Source organism: Megalops cyprinoides, chromosome 2 (genome assembly GCF_013368585.1).
Source record: "Megalops cyprinoides isolate fMegCyp1 chromosome 2, fMegCyp1.pri, whole genome shotgun sequence".
Taxonomy (NCBI): domain Eukaryota; kingdom Metazoa; phylum Chordata; class Actinopteri; order Elopiformes; family Megalopidae; genus Megalops; species Megalops cyprinoides.
The window spans coordinates 2,441,131-2,460,730 of record NC_050584.1 but is presented as its reverse complement, the minus strand read 5'-3'; the positions used below and the strand labels follow the sequence as shown (position 1 = coordinate 2,460,730).

The following is a 19,600-nucleotide window of genomic DNA, read 5'->3' as shown; positions in this document are numbered from 1 at the left end:
CGTTTGGCTGTATTTCTACACAAGGCAGAGGGTGCTAATTGAACAAATTACTCGGGTGCCCAACGAATTGAATGAGGTATTAGCTCGTCCCTAATTATATTCTAACATTACAGGGCCTACTACAGCGCTGGGCCATCGTGGGACACGTATCCACCGTTTTTCCCACCTAGTACTAACAGTGTAAGGACAACTTGAGCTCCGTTTTCCTCTTCTGGACTGCTGCTAGCCGACCAAATATACCTTAAAGGGTAAACCAAATATTACGTTGAATTTTATGTATGTATTTTATGCAGTATATGTAGCAATTTAAAACAGGACCATCTGAATGCCATGGATTATGAGGATGTTCAGTAATATGAAAAATGACCCATTAGCTTGTGCAGATTGGGATAACTGTATTCCACCACTTTTATTTTCGTCTGTATAACTGGTAACTTGTTTATTTGTGTCTTTAGCCGGACTGAGTCTACAAGAGAGCGTGTTGTTGCTGTTTGTCTGACATCCACTGACATTAACAACAAATTTACCTGGAGAACCCACCAGACAAGGCCAAGGTTGAAAAAAAATCAATGACTAAGATTTGTGTCCACCAGGTGGCAGCAAAATCCGCTTTCGGTCACACTGGCGCTTCAGGGTAAGGATGAGGGTGAAGGAAGAGAATGTGTTGTGTTTACAGCACATTTAATCGGAATACGGCACTACTGGCGTGGGACATCAAAAAAGACAACCAAACGTGTCACCTTTTATGCGATAGTGAACTGCGTGTGTTTAAAAGCTATGCTAAACCAATATGTATGATAAAATACTGGTGGAAATGCAAATAACTCTCGACTTAGAAGTTAATTATATAACTTCCCAATCCTTCAATCAATCAATCAATCAATCAATCAATCAACTAGCCAGCTAACAGATCAATAATCAATTAACCATCAACCAACCACACCACCAACCAATCAATGAATAATCAATCAGTCAATCAATCAACCCACTAACCAACCAACTACTCAGTTTTATTTGCGATATTGCTCTTATTGTAAAAGTCACACAGTGATATATAAAGGACATTGCATTATACGGCTAGAATGTATGTTATGTGGATATAACTTGACAGGAGGCGCAAGGCTTATGTGCTAAGAGAAGAATCACCCTGAGGTGAGATGTGATCAGTCTGTGCTTTCCACCACAGAGAGATGTGCTTTTAACACTGACTTTGTGCTACTTTTGCTGGCTTGTAAAGCATTACATAGTTGAGCTCCGGACTACCTTACTGAACTCCTGACCCAAAACAGCCAACTTTATCTGAGCTCATCAGATCAAACTGAAGTCTGACAGTGGTACAGTCCTCTCTGCGTGGCCCCCTACAGCAGGAGGGTGGTATGGTCCTCCCTGCATCAGTAAGTCAGTGTTGAAAACACATCCTTTTTGTTTTGACTTTAATTATCTGTCATTTACTTTTAAAACTTCACTGCTCACTGTCCTCTCACACATGCTATTAGTATGTAATTGAGTTGGTCATGATAAGGAGGAAAACCATAAAATAAACGCTGTTTTAGTGAGGTCCACCATGGCAATCCAAGGTCAAGTGGATTCCCTTTGATTGGCGGATTGTGGAATGGAACTACCCTGGAAGGAAACTACTGTATGTTGCAGCCCAGCTGAAATGAAGTCCAATACCAGTGCTGAAAGAAAGTTCAACATTATTACTGAAATGAAGAGCAACATCAGTGCTGAAATAGTCTTCCATCCATCCAGTCTGGTGACTCTGTGAGGTGCCCTGGCCTCTATGCATAGGTAGGACGTATTTTGCCATGGTGGGTGTGGGAAGAACAAAGCTACACTGTGGGTGTGTCTTTCAGGTATTTAGCCAACATAAACAGAATCAGCCTTTGAATCCTTGTGAAATGTGTGTGTAAAGTTGAAATGTGTGACTCTGTTCCAAATAGATGAGGTTTTTTGTGGTGTAAATTCACATGATAACTTGTTTATATATGCATAGGTAATACACATAAAAAATCTAATTTCATTTACTTTTATTTTATTTACTTGCGTTTCTGGTGTAGCTCCAGCTGGGCTGAATGCCTCATTCCCAGGTGACACAGAGGTGATGGATCTCCTCATACCACACCCTACGATTGCTCACTTCTCTTTTTGTGCACAGTCAGTTACAGACACACCCAGAAAATGACCACAGTGGGACCCACCAGGTTTGTATTTTCAAAAGGACTTAATTAATCTACTTCAGAATTGTGAGAGCCTCACAGAGCAGCCTCACAGAAAGAGGAACCACAGAGAGCAGCCTCATCTCCACAGCCTCACAGAGGAGCCTCACTTCAGGGCAGTAGCTGCACACTGACTGAGACTCAGTTCACACAGAAGCCTCCAGAAACAGGCCCTCTAGAATGTGTGTATTGTTGTTTGTTCACAGGTCCAGGATGGTGAGCACATTTACAGGGAGTTCCCTTCCTCGCCTCCTCCACAGTAACCATAGAGCCATAGGCTGGAGCGAGGCCTGCTGTTTGTGATGTTCCGTACTTGTGTTTTTCAAAAATGATTGACGAAGGAAACGGTTGCCAGTGTTAAATCCGGAAAAAGCTTTGGACGTGTCTCTGAATCAGCCTTGTAAGACCCATCGAGTAGGTGAGTGATTGTTATGTCCAAATAAGCACTTGCCATGGGTTTACATTTATTCACCTGGCAGTCGCTTATCCAGAGCCCCTAACAAAACAGGAGCAGAAAAGAGCATCTAAGCAAGTCACATGACCAGCATGCAGAAGACCACATCTAAACATGTGAACAAGCACCTGGTGGTGTCTCATTTTCAATGGCTCGTTTCAAATGGATTTAAAAAATGTTGAAGCCCAGGATAGATGTACAGATATTGAATGATGATTGTGAGGTGGTTTGCTGGTAATGTTTAAAGGAAACTTTTCTTGTTTGGGACACCCATGAGATGGGCTGGACTCTGAAAGGGTGTGAGTCAAGCAGTGGTGGCGGGTGAGCTGGAAACAGGGGAACCCGAACACTACCCTTAAATCTATCACTATTTTCATCCTGTTGCCCTTTATCCTCCTTGATTAACAATAAAACAAATCGTTCACAGAATAATTGACACCAATGACGTAATTAGAATAAATGATTATGCTCGCGAAACACCGCAGATTGTCTGAAATTTGTGTGCTATTGCGAACGCTACAGCATGAGATTGTTTAATTAACAAGGATGGCAATTTGAATAATTAAGCTTTCTCCTAAATGTTTCACATTATAGCTTTCTTGTGTTACGAAATTCAATTACAAAACGGAGCTAAGTTTAATTAAATCGAATTAAATTGCTGAGAATAAACCTTTATGTTAGGTTGAGTGCAATGAACAATAACGTATACAACACAGACGTCACAAAAGCTGTGATGTGTCATGAGCATTTAACGCAATTTATATCGTAAAATGCCATCCTTGTTAATTAAACAATCTCACGTTGTAGCTTTCGCAAGCACACAAACAGACAATTTGCGGTGTTTCGCCAGCATAATCATTTATTATAATTACGCCGTTGGTGTCGATTATTCTGTGAATTATTTGTTTCATTGTCAGTCAGGGAGGATAAAGATAACAGGTTGAAAGTAATGATAGATTTAAAGGTAGTGTTCGGGCTTCCCCAGTTTCCAGCTCACCCGCCGCCACTGGAGTCAAGGCTGTGTCCAAATTACACAAGATTGCATTACAGGACAGACGCAAACAGCCGGGGAGAGAGAGTGTTTATCATTGTACCGTATGTCTTTGTTCACAATGTTTCAGTGTACCACTCCCTTTTTTATCGATCTGATCTGAATTTGAGAGAGAGGGAGAGGGAGTCGGTCGGTCAGAGGAACAGCCCCTGTGTGGGCGGGGCCTCCGCAGGTATTTATTCTGACAGGGCAATAACGGGCTAAGACTGCAGGGCAGGCAGCACACAGCAGAGCAGCGGAGAAACGTATGCAACGCAGATGTCGAAAACCACCATGACCTCTGAGGCAGCTGAGCGGGGTGGACAGGGAACGGTGAGAGAGAGGTGTGCGGCACGGGCTGGGGGTGGGGCTGGGGGAACCTCTAACAGTCTCAGGTGTGTTTCAGTGTCTGCTGGGAGATCAGCACGTTCACAGAGACGAGGTGAGACAGATCATCCGGGAGTGTCAGGAGGAAAGCTTCTGGTACCGAGGTGAGGAGACACCACATGGCTACCTGAGAGGGAGAGGGGTAGAGGGGTAGAGGGACAGAAAGAGAAAGGAGAGGGAGAGGGAGGGAGAGAGAGAGAGAAAGCAAGCAAGAGGGAGAGACAGAGGAAGGAGAGGAAGGATTGATCTGTACACCACACACAGAAACAGGCAACTTTTTGCCATTTCTTTGTTTTCCCACTTGGCTTGTGCTCACTTGTCTGGGTGAGGTGTAGTTCCCTCGATCCAAAGCCCACTTTGTCATCACTGCTGTTTACAGATGTTACGCTTTTTGAACTTTAATCCTCAGTTGGACTTTCTAAAAAGGAGTGCCCCTCCGCCCACAACTCCAGTGATTGCTGCCATCTGGATAATGTCCAGTGTTTAGGTTACCAGGCAATGCATGATGGGATATTTTTGGAGCGTTATGAACAAACAGGATCTGAACACGCCCACACTCCTTGCTCTGCTGCACGGCAGCCTTTCCACCAGTGGAGCGCTGAGGGCTGTCCGTTCATGGGAAATACCCATGCCCTGCATGGGAAACTTACAGAGAAGGGACTGCACTGCTCTGTGAGGGTGCTGAGAAGTCACCTACACACATCTACTCCTTCACACAAAAGAAAAAATACAAACTCATTCACTCACAAGCATGATCTCCCCGAACACATGTGTGTGTTAATGCATTTATGTGTTCATGTATTTATGCGTCTGTCCCTCTTTTAGCTCTTCCTCTGTCTTTGGGCAGCATGGCCATCACCGGAGCTCTCCTCTACAATGGTAAGGCTCTTCCACCAACTACTGATTAAGGATAAGCTACAGCTGTCTTCATAAAATAGGTGTAAGCTGGTTTTAGTGTTAGGTTAGCTGTTCCTGGATCTGCTGTCTAAGAACAACAGTTGAAGCCAAGAATGTTAGCATTCAGGGGGTGAGGTGCTAAGGCTGATGCTGAAATCGGTTTTCACTTGCTGCTGGTAGGCAGACAGACCTTGGCACAGGTAATAGTACTGTGTGTCACTCCGAGAGTATCCCATCAGACATTAATGGTCTGACAGCACTGTGCGTTACTCTGAGAGCATTACATTCAGGCTTAATGATGACGCAGACCTGGTCCTCGTGCATCTCTGCTCTCTTCCAGGTGTCCTGCATCCCTCTAAGAGGTTCGGACCCCTCCCGAAGCTTGCAGGTAAGCCATGCAAGAAGCTCACTTCAGCCTCCAGGTTCTTCCTCTGCTCAGGCAATCGCAGCCTGGCTCAGTCAGTCACCTCTCGCCTCTTCTCCCAGTGGCTGGCATCCTTGGTTACATACTAGGAAAGGCCTCCTACATGAGAATGTGCAGAGACAAGTTCCAGAGGCTTGGGTTCGAGCCTTTTGGCCCCGGGTTCAGCCCAAGATTCAGGAGGGGCTTCCACCCGGAACACAAGAGGTGTGTATGCCCTCGGCTAATTGGTCTACTGTGTGACAGTGACCAATCAGAGCTTTTTCTGTTGATCACATTCACTTGAATGGGCTCCTTATTCACGTCAGAATAGAAGTAAGAACTCTCTTGATACCCCTAGCAGTGTTTGTGTTTATTAATTCATTAGGATTTTAAATGGCTGCTTTGAGCATTATATTTACCCCATTATGTTTGTGAGTGAGTCTGTGGGAACTACAACTGAATGTAGTCTCTGCTGATTGGTTGTTTTGTTATTGAATTGTTAATGTTATTGACTGACAGCCTGGTTTGGTGATGGATGCTGTGACAGGAAGCTCTGTTTGACAGGCAGTGTCACCACGTGTGTAAGGAGTGTGAAAAGAACCAGGCACCCCCAACTCCAGAGAGAGAACAGAGCTGAAGAGGTACACTCACACCCACACGTATACACAGACAGACGGACATACACATGCACACACACACGTATACACAGACAGACAGGCACATACATGCACAGGCAGGTAGACACACGCACATCCAAAGACAGAAGCAAGCAGACACACACATACATGCATACATACACACACAGACAAACACATACGCGTATATACAGACAGGCAGACACACACACACACCCACACACACGTGTACACATACAGGCAGGCTGACACAGACAGATGCGCATTCTCAAACACAGAAGCGAGTAGACACACACACACACACACACACACACACACCCTCTCACTCGCTCTCAATGTATTGCAGCATTACAGTAAAATCTATAGCAGTGTTACACTGGGTATATGGAGGTTTACTAGCATGCATGTTGTGTGTGTTAACATTATATTTGTAATGGCACAGTCCTTAAATTGTACATATATCAATCTTGGCACGCATTTGTGATCTCAGCGCTATGTTTAGCACTGATGTTCGTTCATGTGTGGTTAGTGGTGTCTTGTTTGTGCAGCTTCTCGTGTCACTGTATGAGATGCAGTATATGAGTGGCTCTGGATAAGTGTTTGCTAAACGACCAAAATTTAATGTTATGCAATGTATTGAACAGTGTTTTATTCTCCTTCTGCAGAGCAGTAGAGTAAAAACTATTTTATTTTATATATTAATTTTTTAACATCTCTACTGTTTTTACAGCATGTATCAGATGCAGCTATGACCACAAAGGACTTGTTGTGCACAGGTGTTTTTGTGGTGCTCACAAAAAGTTTACCCCAGATAATACAAATAAACTTTTCCACTTTATCTATCCTGTCTGATTTGTCATTTTCCATCCATGATCCAGTCCCTTTAACAAAGGAAAAGCAAAGGCCATCAAGTACTCAACAACAGAACTCAAAGTTTTTACTGTGCTTCAAAAGTGTGTGCTTATTCTTACAATATAGCTGCACAACAGCATCACCCAAGAGCACAGGTTCAGATACAGTTTCACAATGAGCAGGCAGATGGCCCTCTGTGGGCTCCACCATGAAAGCTCTGTCTCTGAGGTTATCGGTGTTCTGACCTGCTGGCTCTTTCTGAAAATTCTAGAAGGGGTGTGGTTCTAAAACAAATCACACAGAATTAGCCTGGCCACCCGGGCGAGAGCATATGGAGGAGGGAGGGCCCAGCACGAGGTGTGTGTCACCAATGGCTGCGTATTGGATATCGCACCTCTCCGCTCTGAAACATTAATGTCATGTTGCATAATTGGAGTCATGCCCTTACATACATAAGTGAGCACTGAGAACCGCATCCTGTAAAGCTGTGGTTTCCAGCCTCCCTCCCTCAGCACAACCTGACAGGTTCAGGTCTCTCGGTTGGTTTTAGTTTCACTTTTTTCTGAGGGTAAGAGAATGGCTTCACCTTCATATACATGAACAAACCTCTTCGGCTAGCCGGAGTTTGAAATCATGAGTCGCTTCTCCAAGCGGGAAAGGTAAAAGTGCAAAGCTTTGCATCTCTTACTACCTGCACCTGATGCAAGCTGAAACAATAACATTGAACACCAAACCCTGCTGCCACAAGGGGGCGCAAAAGCAGAGCAAAAATCCACTAATGTCCTCAGAGGCTTAAAATCACTTACATAAAGTACTGTAAAACTAAGAAGTAAAAAACTAATTTTAGATGTTCTCATCTGAGACCCCATTATCTTATTAAAATGTAGGGTATAACCTTCTAAGAAGTACATCTGCATAAAGATCTGAGATGTTACAGGTTTAACTGAAATCTGCTAGCATGTCAGAGCGGACCCAGAGAACTAGGAAAATGCTGGTGTTGCGGTGACTAAAGACCACTACGTCCCCAACACTGATGATATACGCACTCGCTGTAGAACAGCTCGTCTTACGGGTTGCCTGTTCTTCAGATTCCTCCCAGCGACGTGATAAGCATGTTACTTGTCTTTCTTCAGCACATGAGCCTGGGGGCAGCCACGTAAAAAAAACCACACTTCATTGCCAGTCCTTACTGTACGGAACTCTGCGGAACCTTCCATCTGTCCAGTTTCCCATGACTCCACCTCACACACACACACAGGCATGAACTTCACTATGGCCATGCTGTAAATGCCCTCCCAGGGCTAAGGGGGGCGTCCTTACTGAACACAGCATAAGCGCAAGGAGTCCTTTCCCAGGGGACTGTATCACTCATGATTGATCCGATGTTTCACAGAGAATTCTTCCATGCAGTCTTGTGTGATTGGGCATTTTGAAAAAAGAGCCTCTAGTACTGTGAGACAATAATAAAAATGAATATCTCCTCCAGTGCTCCTCTGGAGAGTGACGTGATAGAAATGACCTTTGTGACACTGCGACCACAGACACACAGATGAGTGCTCTCTGAGTTTACCATTCAAGACTCCCTAGGTCTCTGCTCATTTCCACGGAAACCGCCCCGTACGCTTCCCTTCCCTGAACCTCAGCGCCCGGCCACAAACACGCTGCCGGACACATGAAGCCTGCAGACACTTCTGTGTATAAGCAGGCTGGGTTTGAGTAAAGACCAACACACAGAGCATCAGAAAGCACTCTGTGAGGAACATGCGTCCTTCTTTTAACGTGCCAAAACTTTGCCATACTTCCTCAATGTAATGAGTCAATTTTGTACTAATTTACACCAAATCTATGGCATAATAATATATGAATATATAATGTGATTATATACACATATTGTAATAATTACCAACTACGATTACCTGGTTATACTGATACTGTGAGTGGAGTGAACTGTGGAGTGTTGTAATGTTGGTTAAAATGTTCTTTTTGAAGCAGCTGTGAATCCTCAGTTTTAGTGTGTACTCACTCAGATTCAGCGTGCACCCATACAGGTCATGTGATATTGTTCACATGGCCCCGCTTGAAAATCAGCCCCAAAGGAAACTGAATACTGAATCAAGTGAAATGAATCGAGTCATTAAAACAAATCATACTCAACAGCCCCGCCTTACAGAGCAAGACCTCACGGACATACGTAATCAGTGAGCTGAAACCAATTTGGTTTAATAATGGTATTCTGGACAAACGCGTCACATTAATTTCTCGACAGAAGATTTCACACAGAAGAGAGGTGCTGTTTTTAGATGTGTGTGTGGTCACACCTCCCTCTCCAGGCCTTGCAGTGAAGCAACAGAAGCTGACTCACAAGTACTGAAGACAAAGGGCTGGCTCTAGAAGCACTCTGCGTGCCAGATAGACACTTTCCCCTGCAACCGCTGCGCAGAGCTGCGCATGCGAACCCCCCCCGCAGCTGATGATGATCACTCCTCCCAGGTGTCTCCGTAAATGTTCTTCTTCACTGGAAAACAAAACCCGGAGAGGCGCGGTTAGAAATAGGGCCACACACACCTGGGAGATATGAATCCTTCTGCGAAGAAATGTCAGCTGCATCACAGCATATGCTGATCTGCTTCCATCTGTTGTTGATGTTACTTCTGAAAAGGTGATGCTCTGTAAACTCAAACCTGCCTATGCATGCTGTTCTCTAAGTGACTTCACATGTATGTTCTCCAAACTCTTACACAGATGAGACATAGCTCACAGAACCATCCCCCCACCCCACTACCTGCTCCCCGACTCTGGAATCCAACCCCCCCCCCCCCGGTAGGTCAATGTCCAGGCCCCCCTCAACTGCTAGCAGCCAGGGACACCTTTGCCCGCCTGGCCTTCACCCCCCCCAAGAAGACACCAGTGCTAACACTCTCCCAGGAATTCCCCTCCCTTGGTCCCCACCCCTGATGGCCCTCCTCCCTGGGGCGTGCGCTCACCCTCCTTCTTGGGCGCGGCCCTGTCTGGGGCAGGTTTGAGCAGGGTCTCGGCCTTCTGGGTCAGGGTCACCTCGTAGTTCTCGCGGTTCTTACTGCGCAGCTCCTCGTACAGAATGCTCCTCTTCTTCGGCTTCTCCTCTTCCTCCAGGTAAGGTGGGGCTGGGGGGGGGAGAGGCGGAGCGGTTAGGCTAGGCTAGAGCAGTCTGTTCGTACCTCAGGCTCCCTAAAAACTGGCACGCTCGAATGCCACACCCCGCTAGCTGTGAGCTCCAGCTGAGCTCCCCAGCAACCCACAGTAAAGGCCGCTATCCCTGGCTGAAACTGCTGAGGCCTTCACTCAGAGAGCTGCTAGGCCACTGAAGCCCTGCAGTTTCCATGGCGATGGCGTGCGCCCCCCCCCTTACCTTGCGGGCTGACGTCATCCGCAGCCCCGGTGGGTGCAGACTCGCTGAGGGCGGAGCTAAACGGGGCAGGCTGGTAGGCGGAGTCACTAAGGGCGGAGCTGAAAGGGGCGGGCTGGTAGGACGAGTCGCTATAGGAGAAGTCGCTGTAAGGGTGGGCGGGCCCTTGGAGGTCCAATGAGGGCTGAGAGTTTGACTCAAATGCCGTCTGATTTGCTTCGTCCAACTGCTTCTGGGGGCTGAACCTGGGGAGGACGACAACCATTTCAACCAGACTGATCAACTGTCACTCAAATAACTGCCAATGTAACTCCCATTTGAACTGTCTGGAATGTTCAGCTCAAAACACTCTGAACTACCCTAAAGCATATAGTTTTACTTCATAAACTGTCTGATCTTTGCTAAGACAATGGTTTCTAGAATTATCTCCTCAACTGCAGACTTAATGATTAGACACACAATGCTCAAAGTTCAATGACAATGTCTTAGTGGAAACCTTTCATAAATGATTTCTACAGTAAACTTCAGAAATAAAGTACACACTAAACAGTTGAAAATCCAGGAGTGTGTGTCTGTATCTGTATGTGAGTGTGAGTGAGTGAATGTGTGTGAGAGAATGTGTGTCTCTGTATGTGTGAGTGTGTGGTACAGGACTGACTGAGGGGGCAGGTTGCGGTGGCCCTGGCGCAAGGCCTCTCCCAGAGGAGAATTCTCCAGGTTCTTGAATTTCTCCTGGCATGTCTTCATGTAGGACATCTTCCCTGCCAGATACCCACACAGCCCAGCGACTGGGGACAGGACACACACACATGCATGTGCGCAAACACACACAATATACACATCATCAATTTTCTGTCTCATTAGCTTTTGGAACAAGAACAAGGACATCCATTAATTCTGCTGTGAGCCCTTCAGAAACACAGATTCTGTGAGCTTCAGCCACCACAAGCTCAGGCCTCCCTCAGTCACTGAGCAGGCCACTCCCCCTGAGACACGGCAATACCACTAGGCGGCTTTGCTTGCAACAGCAAACCACTACATCTGCCTCAAATGGGAGACTGGCTGACAGCACACAATGGCTCCACTCATTTTGATGGTCATGAAGCCTCTCTCCCTTATCACCACTAAGGCGGCGATCCACCCAAACAGTGCGGACCATGAACGCTGCCCGCTCTTGCGCTTTTCCCTATTTAAGATTCAGATTCTTCTGTAGTTACCTTAGCAGTAGCAACAGATGCTCTGACCTTTCAAAAGAGGCTTTTCAGACAGGGCAAGGTGCTTACAAATCCAGACTACACAGCGCAGAAAAGTATGTGCAAAACAACCAATGGTGCAATGTTAGTGCTGTACTTACATGCCACTTTGGGCAGAGAGCCAAACCTTGTGGATGACGTCAGGACCCCTTAAAAACAGCAGGAAAGAAGGTCAGACACAGAGACAGCCGAATGCATCGTGTTAACGATGTTATTTAACAGGCTCTGAACTCACCTCTGGAAATGAGCCCCTGGGTGAGGAACATGCCCGCAACAGAGAATGGCACAGCTGCAAGTGGGCACAATGCAGCTGTCAGTACACACATCACTTGTGTGCACGTCTCAACATAACGGAAAAGTGGATGAGGAAGAATCCCTGCTAGGAGGTAGCCAATTCATCCAACTCACATCTGTACCAGAAGCTCTCCTGATTACACTCCCTGAACACTCTTCTCTCCTCCTCTGTGGGTATGTAGTCTAGTCCCATCGGACCCTGGTCAAGATGGGGTGTAAAGATGTCACTTCAGGTCAACACACATCATTCTCACAAAACCACCACGGTTTGACTGTTTATGTTTCTGTTAACCACTGCAGAGATGCATATTTTAATCAAGATTCCATCTTCCAGCTATAATGGATCCTTTAATTTATACTGACAGTGGCGATTCATTAAATTGCACAGTTTCACGTCATTACCTGATAGCTAACCACAATTTTCAGGTCTAACCACATGGTGTTCAGGAGAACACTGTGAGGGAAAGCGGTTTGTCCGAAAATAATGTAATGTAAAAATGTCAATAATGAAAAGTGCTAACCAGGGTAGCCAAAGTCTGCAAACTGTTCGCTTGCGGTACGAAAATCGCGTATAATAGCTACCTGGCATCAGGTGGCTAACGCTGTACCATGAATCCGATTTATTAATTTGCTAGTAAAATATTTGCTTGCAACAACAAACTGTTGTTACTTGGCTACCTAATAACAATATCCAACTAACGTCAGCAGGATCGCTACGAAAAATACTAAGTCTACCCTCGCTCGGCGAGTTAGCTTGCCAGTTACCTGAGGAGAGACCCCGTGTTGTTGCGGGGCACCCGGGAACCCCGAAGAAGCCTGAGACATATTTCAGGGTGTGTCGTATACTTTCAGATTCTGCTACCACCCATCAGATAACAATAATAGTCTTGTAGGGGGAATCACAAGTGAAGCTCCCGCTAACAGCACACAGCTCCCAAATGACCTCCAGACAGAAAAAAAACAGTGACGACCCGGATGCTGTTGCTCTGAAACGGGATGTAGTCTCTCATCCCGGAACTAAACTGGGTTTAGCTTCAGATTCTGATTGGGCGTCCCAGATCTCTATAATCTTACCGCATTGAGGTTTGGCGTTTGACCCTGACGTATCAGCTCGCCATGTTTTGAGGCTGTTTCATTTATTTTTTTGTGTACTTTGGCCTGACCATTTCCATACTGATAGCTGCTTTACGGTTTAAAGATGATCTGTTATTACTGTTAGGAATACGATGTGAATCGTGACATAAGGAATACTGCTGGTGGACACTTCTAATATTCATTCTCAATGAGCTGCAAGCTGCAGTCATTCCGAGAAAAAATACCAAAGCTCTGCGATCCCGGTCCATTGATCTCTTGATAGAGATCGGTGCTATATCCAGCTGATTTTAAATCAGCAGACAGATCACTGACTGAACCCGAGATGAAGACGGGAGCTGACTTTTAAGCAGTCTTTCAGGAGAGACCTTTGACTGTTCGTACATGTTGCTGGAAAGTCTGTCCGTTGGTAGATACACAAGGCACATCCAATCTGAGGAAAACATGTATTTGCTTTGTCAGTGCTCAACTTCTCACAGGATGGTCTTTGATTAGCTGACAAACAAGTGTTCAAAATAGTCATAGCTAATTCTACACAAAAAAATGAAAATGATTGTTAAAATGCGGGGATGGACATTTATACTGACCAATCAAAGATATGAATTCCTGCAGGTCTACAACCAAGCGCCTGTCATAAGTCTAACGCCCTCCCATCACAACGTATGATTGTCAGGAGATTGCACCAATAGTGCTATGAAAGCATTGCGGGCATTCCCTAGTTTGCACCAACCGCAAAAGAACAGAGGCGGTACAAAGCGGTGTGAGATTGACAGCCCTTCTATCCTATCATAAGCGAAAGACGACGGTACAATAAATTCGGGCTCCTCCAATCCTGCGGACGGGGAGGCGGACACTTTTGCTGCCGTCGAGTTTTTAGCTGTTTAAAAAAAGGAACATTCTAAAATAACGAAGGGAAAATAGCGAGGCGGGGGCCGTTTCCCCATTTGTTAAAGATTTGCTCCGTTGCGATTCTAACAGCTGGTTAACACCTTGGAAATTGTAAGTCACCGAAGAGCTGGCTACTGATAGCTAGCGAAAGCGCACTTTACTGGAAGGTAAGAACGGCCAGATTTTTGAATCGGTTCGATAGCTAACCTCGCGAGCTAGCGCGAGCTCCCAGGCGCCGTTCATGAGCACCAGCTAGCTAGCCTGCTAGCGCTAACACCACTGACCTGCTTTTGTTTAGAAAGATTAACATGCCTATATGACGAGTCGCCATAACTAATTAAGTTAACTGGTTACCTGCTTACGTTTTGCCAGACAGTTGACTAGCTGTGGCTAAATGAGCGTTGCAAACCCCAACAACCAAAGCGCTCGGCGAAGCTGGCTAGCTCTCCGGCTAACGTTAGCTAATTAGCCGTTTCATCCTGGCGGTTGAACGGGAAGCAAGACGCGAGACGTTTCGTTCCCTTTCCGTTCTGACAAAACATTGCTTTTAGTCGTTCGCTAGCTTCTGTGGCTAACGCAGCACGTTAGCCAGTTAACCAGTTTTCCACAATTACGAGAACCGTGAGCCAGCGAGCTGAATAAATCTGCGTCCCCGTTAGCATTATCTTGCTACAGTGTCTGACTGGGTGCATATGGCTAACTGCTAGTTAGCTGCCTAGATAAAATACTCAAGGAGTGTTTGTGTTGCGATCTAACGTTAGCTAAGCTTAGAGCTTTGTGACACCTTAGTGTTGGCTTTGTTTGCTTAAAGCTAAAGTAGCTGATCATGTCTTTGGCAAAGCTCACAAACTAGCTGTTTGGATTGTGTATGAATCGGAGGCGCTGAGTTAGCGATAGCTTACTGTATCTTTGGCTGACGTTTCAGTGAAACGGCAGACCTTTTGTGTTCAGCATGCCTGGAAAACACATCTGACATAATTTTACTGTTTAACTTAAAGTTGCTTGAAACTAAGCTAGGATATTATTGTGAAACTTGCAGAGCCTGGTGCCTTCCGCAGCGGCGTTGGCTAGCTGATCATCGACGTGCAGTGTGGTCTCCAGGAAGGCGTGACAAGACAGCTTTTGTGCGGATGGATAGCGTGATTTTCACGCTGTCGTGTGTAAAGATGGGTCCGGTTATTAATTCAAGTGTGCATCCCGTGCATCGTGCTGTTTGTGTCAAGGATGTTTTCTAAAATACAGTCGGTGCTGTGTTGAAGTCACCACTGCAACCATGTTTCCCCTCCCGATCGCTACGCTCTGCTACCGAACGGCGCCTGGTGGTCCCGTCGCATCGCAGTGTAAAGTCTCTATCCAGGACTTTCTCCGCCGTTGTCCCCCCGATGGTGGAATGAACTTCCACACTTCATCCGTTCTGCTGAGCCCCTTACTATCTTCAAGAAAAAGCCGAAGACACAGCTCTTCTGCTCTCACCTGAGCAATTAATGGTTTTTCGTTTGGTTGTATTGTACCTCACTTGTAAGTCTCTATGGATGAAAGCGTCTGCCAGATGAGTAAATAAATGTAAAACAACACGATCGCTCTGTTGCTGTGTTTATCCAGATAGCTAACGTTAGATATCTAGGCGGAGAGTCAGCTAGGCAGCCAGATGCCAGTTGATGCCTTCCAGTGTTGCTGGATAAAGATGTGCTGGTTGTTTAATGTGTGTGTATATGTATATATATGATGTGTGTGTATATAGTGATGTGTATACCATCAATCAGTGTTCAATATATCATGCTTGCTAGACAGCATAATAGTTATAACCTTCTAATTTTGAATAACAGCAGGTACAGAGTCCATTTACCCAAAGGGCCAATGTTGCATAATTTATTAATGAATATGTGTAACAAGTTGGAAGGAAAGAAGGAACTCTTTGTCAGATTCCCACTGGGGGTCATTCGTCTCATCTGGTGGCTGTGTGCTGCCTGAGAATGTAAATGAATCAAGTAGGGTCAGCTACCGGATAGACGTGAACGGTTAGCTTTACACACCACAACCAGCTCGCCATGTTTCCTTGATCGCGGTGCTAGCCTTCCTCCTTGCATGCATTGTCTTTTTTCTGTTTTGCAACGTGCTGTGAGTGCTCCGGAGTCAAGCTCAGACCACGGTTCTGTAGGCAGCTGTTCATGCACTTCTGAAAGTGTTGACACACGGCAGTGTCTCAGCTCAGACGCACATGTGTCACAGAGGGTTTTGTTCCAGGCGAAATGCAGTACTGTAGTTTAAAAGCTTATCAGTTGTATAGCATGTTCATAAGAGAGACAATGAGGGCTTTTGTTCTTGTTGCTGTTGGTAGTTTTGCCTTCTGATGGATCTGGACAGAAAAGAATCCAGCCAGTATTCCAGCAGTGCTGTGGGTGGAGAGTGAATTCAGATGTGGGCAGGAAACGCACAAAGGCCTACAATACAGCTCTCCACCATTAGAAGGGTTTTCTCCAACAAGGGACTTCAGGCATCTTTTTCATTGAAAGAGCAGGCCCCGAATAGTCTGTCAGCAGCGTTGGCCGCTGTTTGGTTGGGAATTTCCCAGCTGCGTAGCACACAGCTTCAGGACGGCAGCAGTGTTGCTGGTGGCCTGACGATCAGAGTAGCCCAGATTGTTGGCCAGCCATCGAGTCCTGTAAATGGCAGGGGCCCATCGGGCCCCTCTCAGAGGCAGAGGTAGTGTCACTGTCACAGCCTGCGTGCAACTCGAACAACAAGAACAAGCCTGTTTTCCAATCTGTAAAAATGCTGAAATTCAGCTCCCAGTCTGATGTATTTCTTGTTAATTCCAAATTTCAACAAATAACCAACTCTTTAGCGGAGACCGAGCGCCCTGGCGGTACCCGTGTCCAGCTCCCTTGTTGCTGAGACAGATCTAAGCGTCCCCTCTCCCCTGAGCTGCACCGTGCATTGCGTGCTCTGATTGGGCAGGATTGTCCTGCTCCCCACTGGGATAAGTCACTGCCGGATTTTGTAGAGGTGCACACTGGCAAGAGGGGAATCCTCCTAGGGTACAGCAGGTCACTATCTGCGGTTACAGCAGTGTAACTTTCAGGACTGCATGTTTGCTTTAATCCACTGGGACAGTGGCTTTGACGAGTGTTATAATGAAAGGAAGCCTTCTCTAAACCCTTGGATTTGGTGGAGAGAGGGTTAATCTTCTGTCCAGAGACACATACACACACGTACAGTGCCGTGAAAAAGTATTTGCCCTCTTCCTGATTTCTCCTATTTTTGCATGTTTGTCATACTTAATTGTGTCAGATCTTCAAGCAAAATGTAATGTAAGACAAAGACAACCAGAGTAAACACAAAATACAGTTTTTAAATGATCATTTTATTGAAGGAAAAAGTGTTGGATAACCTATCACCCATGTGAAAAAATAATTGTCCCCCCCTAAACTTAATAACTGGTTGTGCCACCTTTAGCAGCAACAACTGCAACCAATCGCTTCCGATAACTGGAGATCAATCTTTCACATCGCTGTGGAGGAATTTTGGCCCACTCTTCTTTGCAGAATTGCTTTAATTCAGCCACATTGGAGGGTTTTCGAGCATGAGTTGCCCGTTTAAGGTCCTGCCACAGCATTTCAATGGGGTTCACGTCAGGACTTTGACTAGGCCACTCCAAAACCTTAAATTTTGTTTCTTTTCAGCCATTCAGAGGTGGACTTGCTCCTGTGGTTCAGATCGTTGTCTTGCTGTATAACCCAGTTGCGCTTCAGCTTCAGATCACGGACAGATGACCAGACATTTTCCTTCAGGATTTTCTGTTAGAGAGCAGAATTCACGTTTCTGTCAATTATGGCAATTCGCCCAGGCCCTAAAGCAGGAAAGCATCCCCACACCATCACACTGCCACCACCATGTTTGACTGTTGGTATGATGTTCTTATAGTGGAATGCTGTGTTAGCTTTACGCCAGATGTAATGGCATCCATGTCTTCCAAAAAGGTCCACTTTCGACTCATCAGTCCACAGAACATTATCCCAAAAGGCTTTGGGGTCATCAAGGTGTTTTTTGGCAAATGTGAGACGAGCCTTTATGTTCCTCTTGGTTAGCAGAGGTTTTCGCCTTGCAGCTCTTCCATGGGTACCATTTTTGCCCAGTCTCCTTCTAATAGTGGAATCATGAACACTGACCTTATCTGAGGCGAGTGAGGCCTGCAGTTCCTTAGATGTTCCTCTGGGTTCTTTTGTGACTTCCCAGACGAGTTTTCGATGTGTTCTTGGAGGAATTTTGGTTGGCCGGCCACTCCTTGGAAGATTCGCCACTGTTCAAAGTTTTCTCCATTTGAAGATAATGGCTTTGTGGTTCGCTGGAGTCCCAGAGCCTTAGAAATGGCTTTGTAACCTTTCCAGACCGATATATTTCAGTAACTTTCTTTCTCATCACTTCCGGAATTTCTTTTGATCGCGGCACAATGTGCTGCTTGCTGAGACCTTTTAGCCTACTTCACATTGCTGGAAAGGTTCTATTTATGTGATGATTAGATTCAACAGGCCTTGCAGTAATCAAGGCTGGGTGTGTCTAGTCTAATTAAACCCAATTATCAATTGGACTTGGTTAATTGGTTAATTGAGTAACTAGGGGGCACTTACTTTTTCACACAGGGTCAGTTGGTGTTGGATAACTTTTTTTTCCTTCAATAAGTAAAACGATCATTTAAAAAACTGTATTTTGTGTTTACTCTGGTTGTCTTTGTCTTACATAAAATTTTGTTTGAAGATCTGACACAATAAAGTATGACAAATATGCAAAAATAGGAGAAATTAGGAAGGAGGCAAATACTTTTTCACGGCACTGTACTTACCCATGCACGCGCACGCCCATGTCCATACGCAAATGTGTGTGCATAACACACAGATACAAGCCCACACACACTGACAGCTGCATTTCGGAGGGTTGCCCCAGATAGCTCTTTCCCCCTCAGCTGGCATTGTCGTTGGTCTTCTTGGCCCAGTCGCTAGTTTTGCTTAAACAAAATCCCCACTCCAACATCCCTGTCTCAGTGCCATTGTCATTGGTTAATAAACAGTGATTGGCTTCACGATAACCAGAGGTCAGTGCTGCTAATGTTGTACCGCAGAAATCTGTCCTGCGGTAATATATCCTGTGCGGACCCAGCTCCCATGATGCAGTGGGGCTGTGTCATTGGCACGTGCTGCAGGAGCAGGGCTGGTGTGAGTGGAAGTGTGTGGGTTTACAGACCAGGCTGGGTTTACAAGGCCAGGCTGTCTGGCAGGGCCGGAGCTGGGGAGTAGGTGAGAGGTGAGGTGTCTTTCCATTGGTGGAGAGAGTGTCTCCGGCTGGAGAGCATCCCCTGCAGCATGACCACAGAGCTTCTCTGCCACCCAGCATGCATTGTGGCCGTGACAACAGTCTCTCTCAGACCGCTCCTGCCAGGACAGGGGCGACAGCTGTTTTTGGAAGCTTGTGCTCCCCAGAGGAGCCCTGTGTGCTCTTGGCTGGCAGGGTTCATTGTATTATTTATCATAGAGTTGCCATGGATACACTCTTATGCAGGAAGACTTGTGTGGTGCATATTATCTTTCCATTCATCTGTGCATTGTACAGGGTCAGATCAGGGTGCGGTGACACCAGCCCAACTGGGAATTGACCCAGCATCCTGCTCGTGTAGAGGTCTGTAATAGAGCCCAACTGATATAGGATTTTTTAGACCGATACCGATTTCGATATTTGATGATTCGATAATGATATATCGGCCAATGTTTTTTTTCAGAAACACATAACATTAAGATTTTCCCTAACTTTTGTTATGTG

At 45.8% G+C, this 19,600-nt stretch overlaps 3 protein-coding genes across 4 annotated transcripts in view; 2 read left to right on the top strand and 1 right to left on the bottom strand.

The window, feature by feature from the left end:
* The first annotated feature begins 3,940 nt into the window (after positions 1-3,940).
* On the top strand, positions 3,941-6,924 carry ociad2 (OCIA domain containing 2). Its single transcript, XM_036522298.1, has 7 exons — positions 3,941-4,036; positions 4,110-4,194; positions 4,916-4,969; positions 5,328-5,375; positions 5,474-5,615; positions 5,955-6,031; positions 6,756-6,924. Exons 1-6 carry the CDS (start codon positions 3,983-3,985, stop codon positions 6,025-6,027), a joined length of 456 nt encoding a protein of 151 aa, XP_036378191.1. The 5' UTR covers positions 3,941-3,982; the 3' UTR covers positions 6,028-6,031; positions 6,756-6,924.
* Positions 6,925-8,777: 1,853 nt separating this feature from the next.
* On the bottom strand, positions 8,778-12,777 carry ociad1 (OCIA domain containing 1). The gene is made up of 8 exons (XM_036521681.1): positions 12,575-12,777; positions 11,924-12,008; positions 11,751-11,804; positions 11,617-11,664; positions 10,921-11,050; positions 10,266-10,507; positions 9,862-10,020; positions 8,778-9,392 (listed from the first exon to the last, which is right to left on the bottom strand). Exons 1-8 carry the CDS (start codon positions 12,632-12,634, stop codon positions 9,355-9,357), a joined length of 816 nt encoding a protein of 271 aa, XP_036377574.1. The 5' UTR covers positions 12,635-12,777; the 3' UTR covers positions 8,778-9,354.
* A 977-nt stretch (positions 12,778-13,754) lies between these two features.
* Positions 13,755-19,600, top strand: part of fryl (furry homolog, like) — a 130,497-nt gene continuing 124,651 nt past the window's right edge. For both annotated transcript variants that reach the window (XM_036522869.1, XM_036522868.1), the window contains exon 1: positions 13,755-13,956. The gene's annotated coding sequence lies outside the window, so the exon portion shown is untranslated. The remainder of the gene's footprint in view (positions 13,957-19,600) is intronic.

Bases quoted from the DNA above. Each gene is read 5' to 3' on its own strand.
- ociad2 (XM_036522298.1), top strand. From the start codon at position 3,983: ATGTCGAAAACCACCATGACCTCTGAGGCAGCTGAGCGGGGTGGACAG. The intron at 4,195-4,915 runs GTGAGGAGACAC...TCCCTCTTTTAG, and splicing joins GGAAAGCTTCTGGTACCGAG to CTCTTCCTCTGTCTTTGGGC. The intron at 4,970-5,327 runs GTAAGGCTCTTC...GCTCTCTTCCAG, and splicing joins CGGAGCTCTCCTCTACAATG to GTGTCCTGCATCCCTCTAAG.
- ociad1 (XM_036521681.1), bottom strand. From the start codon at position 12,634: ATGTCTCAGGCTTCTTCGGGGTTCCCGGGTGCCCCGCAACAACACGGG. The intron at 11,665-11,750 runs GTGAGTTCAGAG...GCTGTTTTTAAG, and splicing joins CCAGGGGCTCATTTCCAGAG to GGGTCCTGACGTCATCCACA. The intron at 9,393-9,861 runs GTGAGCGCACGC...TTTGTTTTCCAG, and splicing joins GGCCGCGCCCAAGAAGGAGG to TGAAGAAGAACATTTACGGA.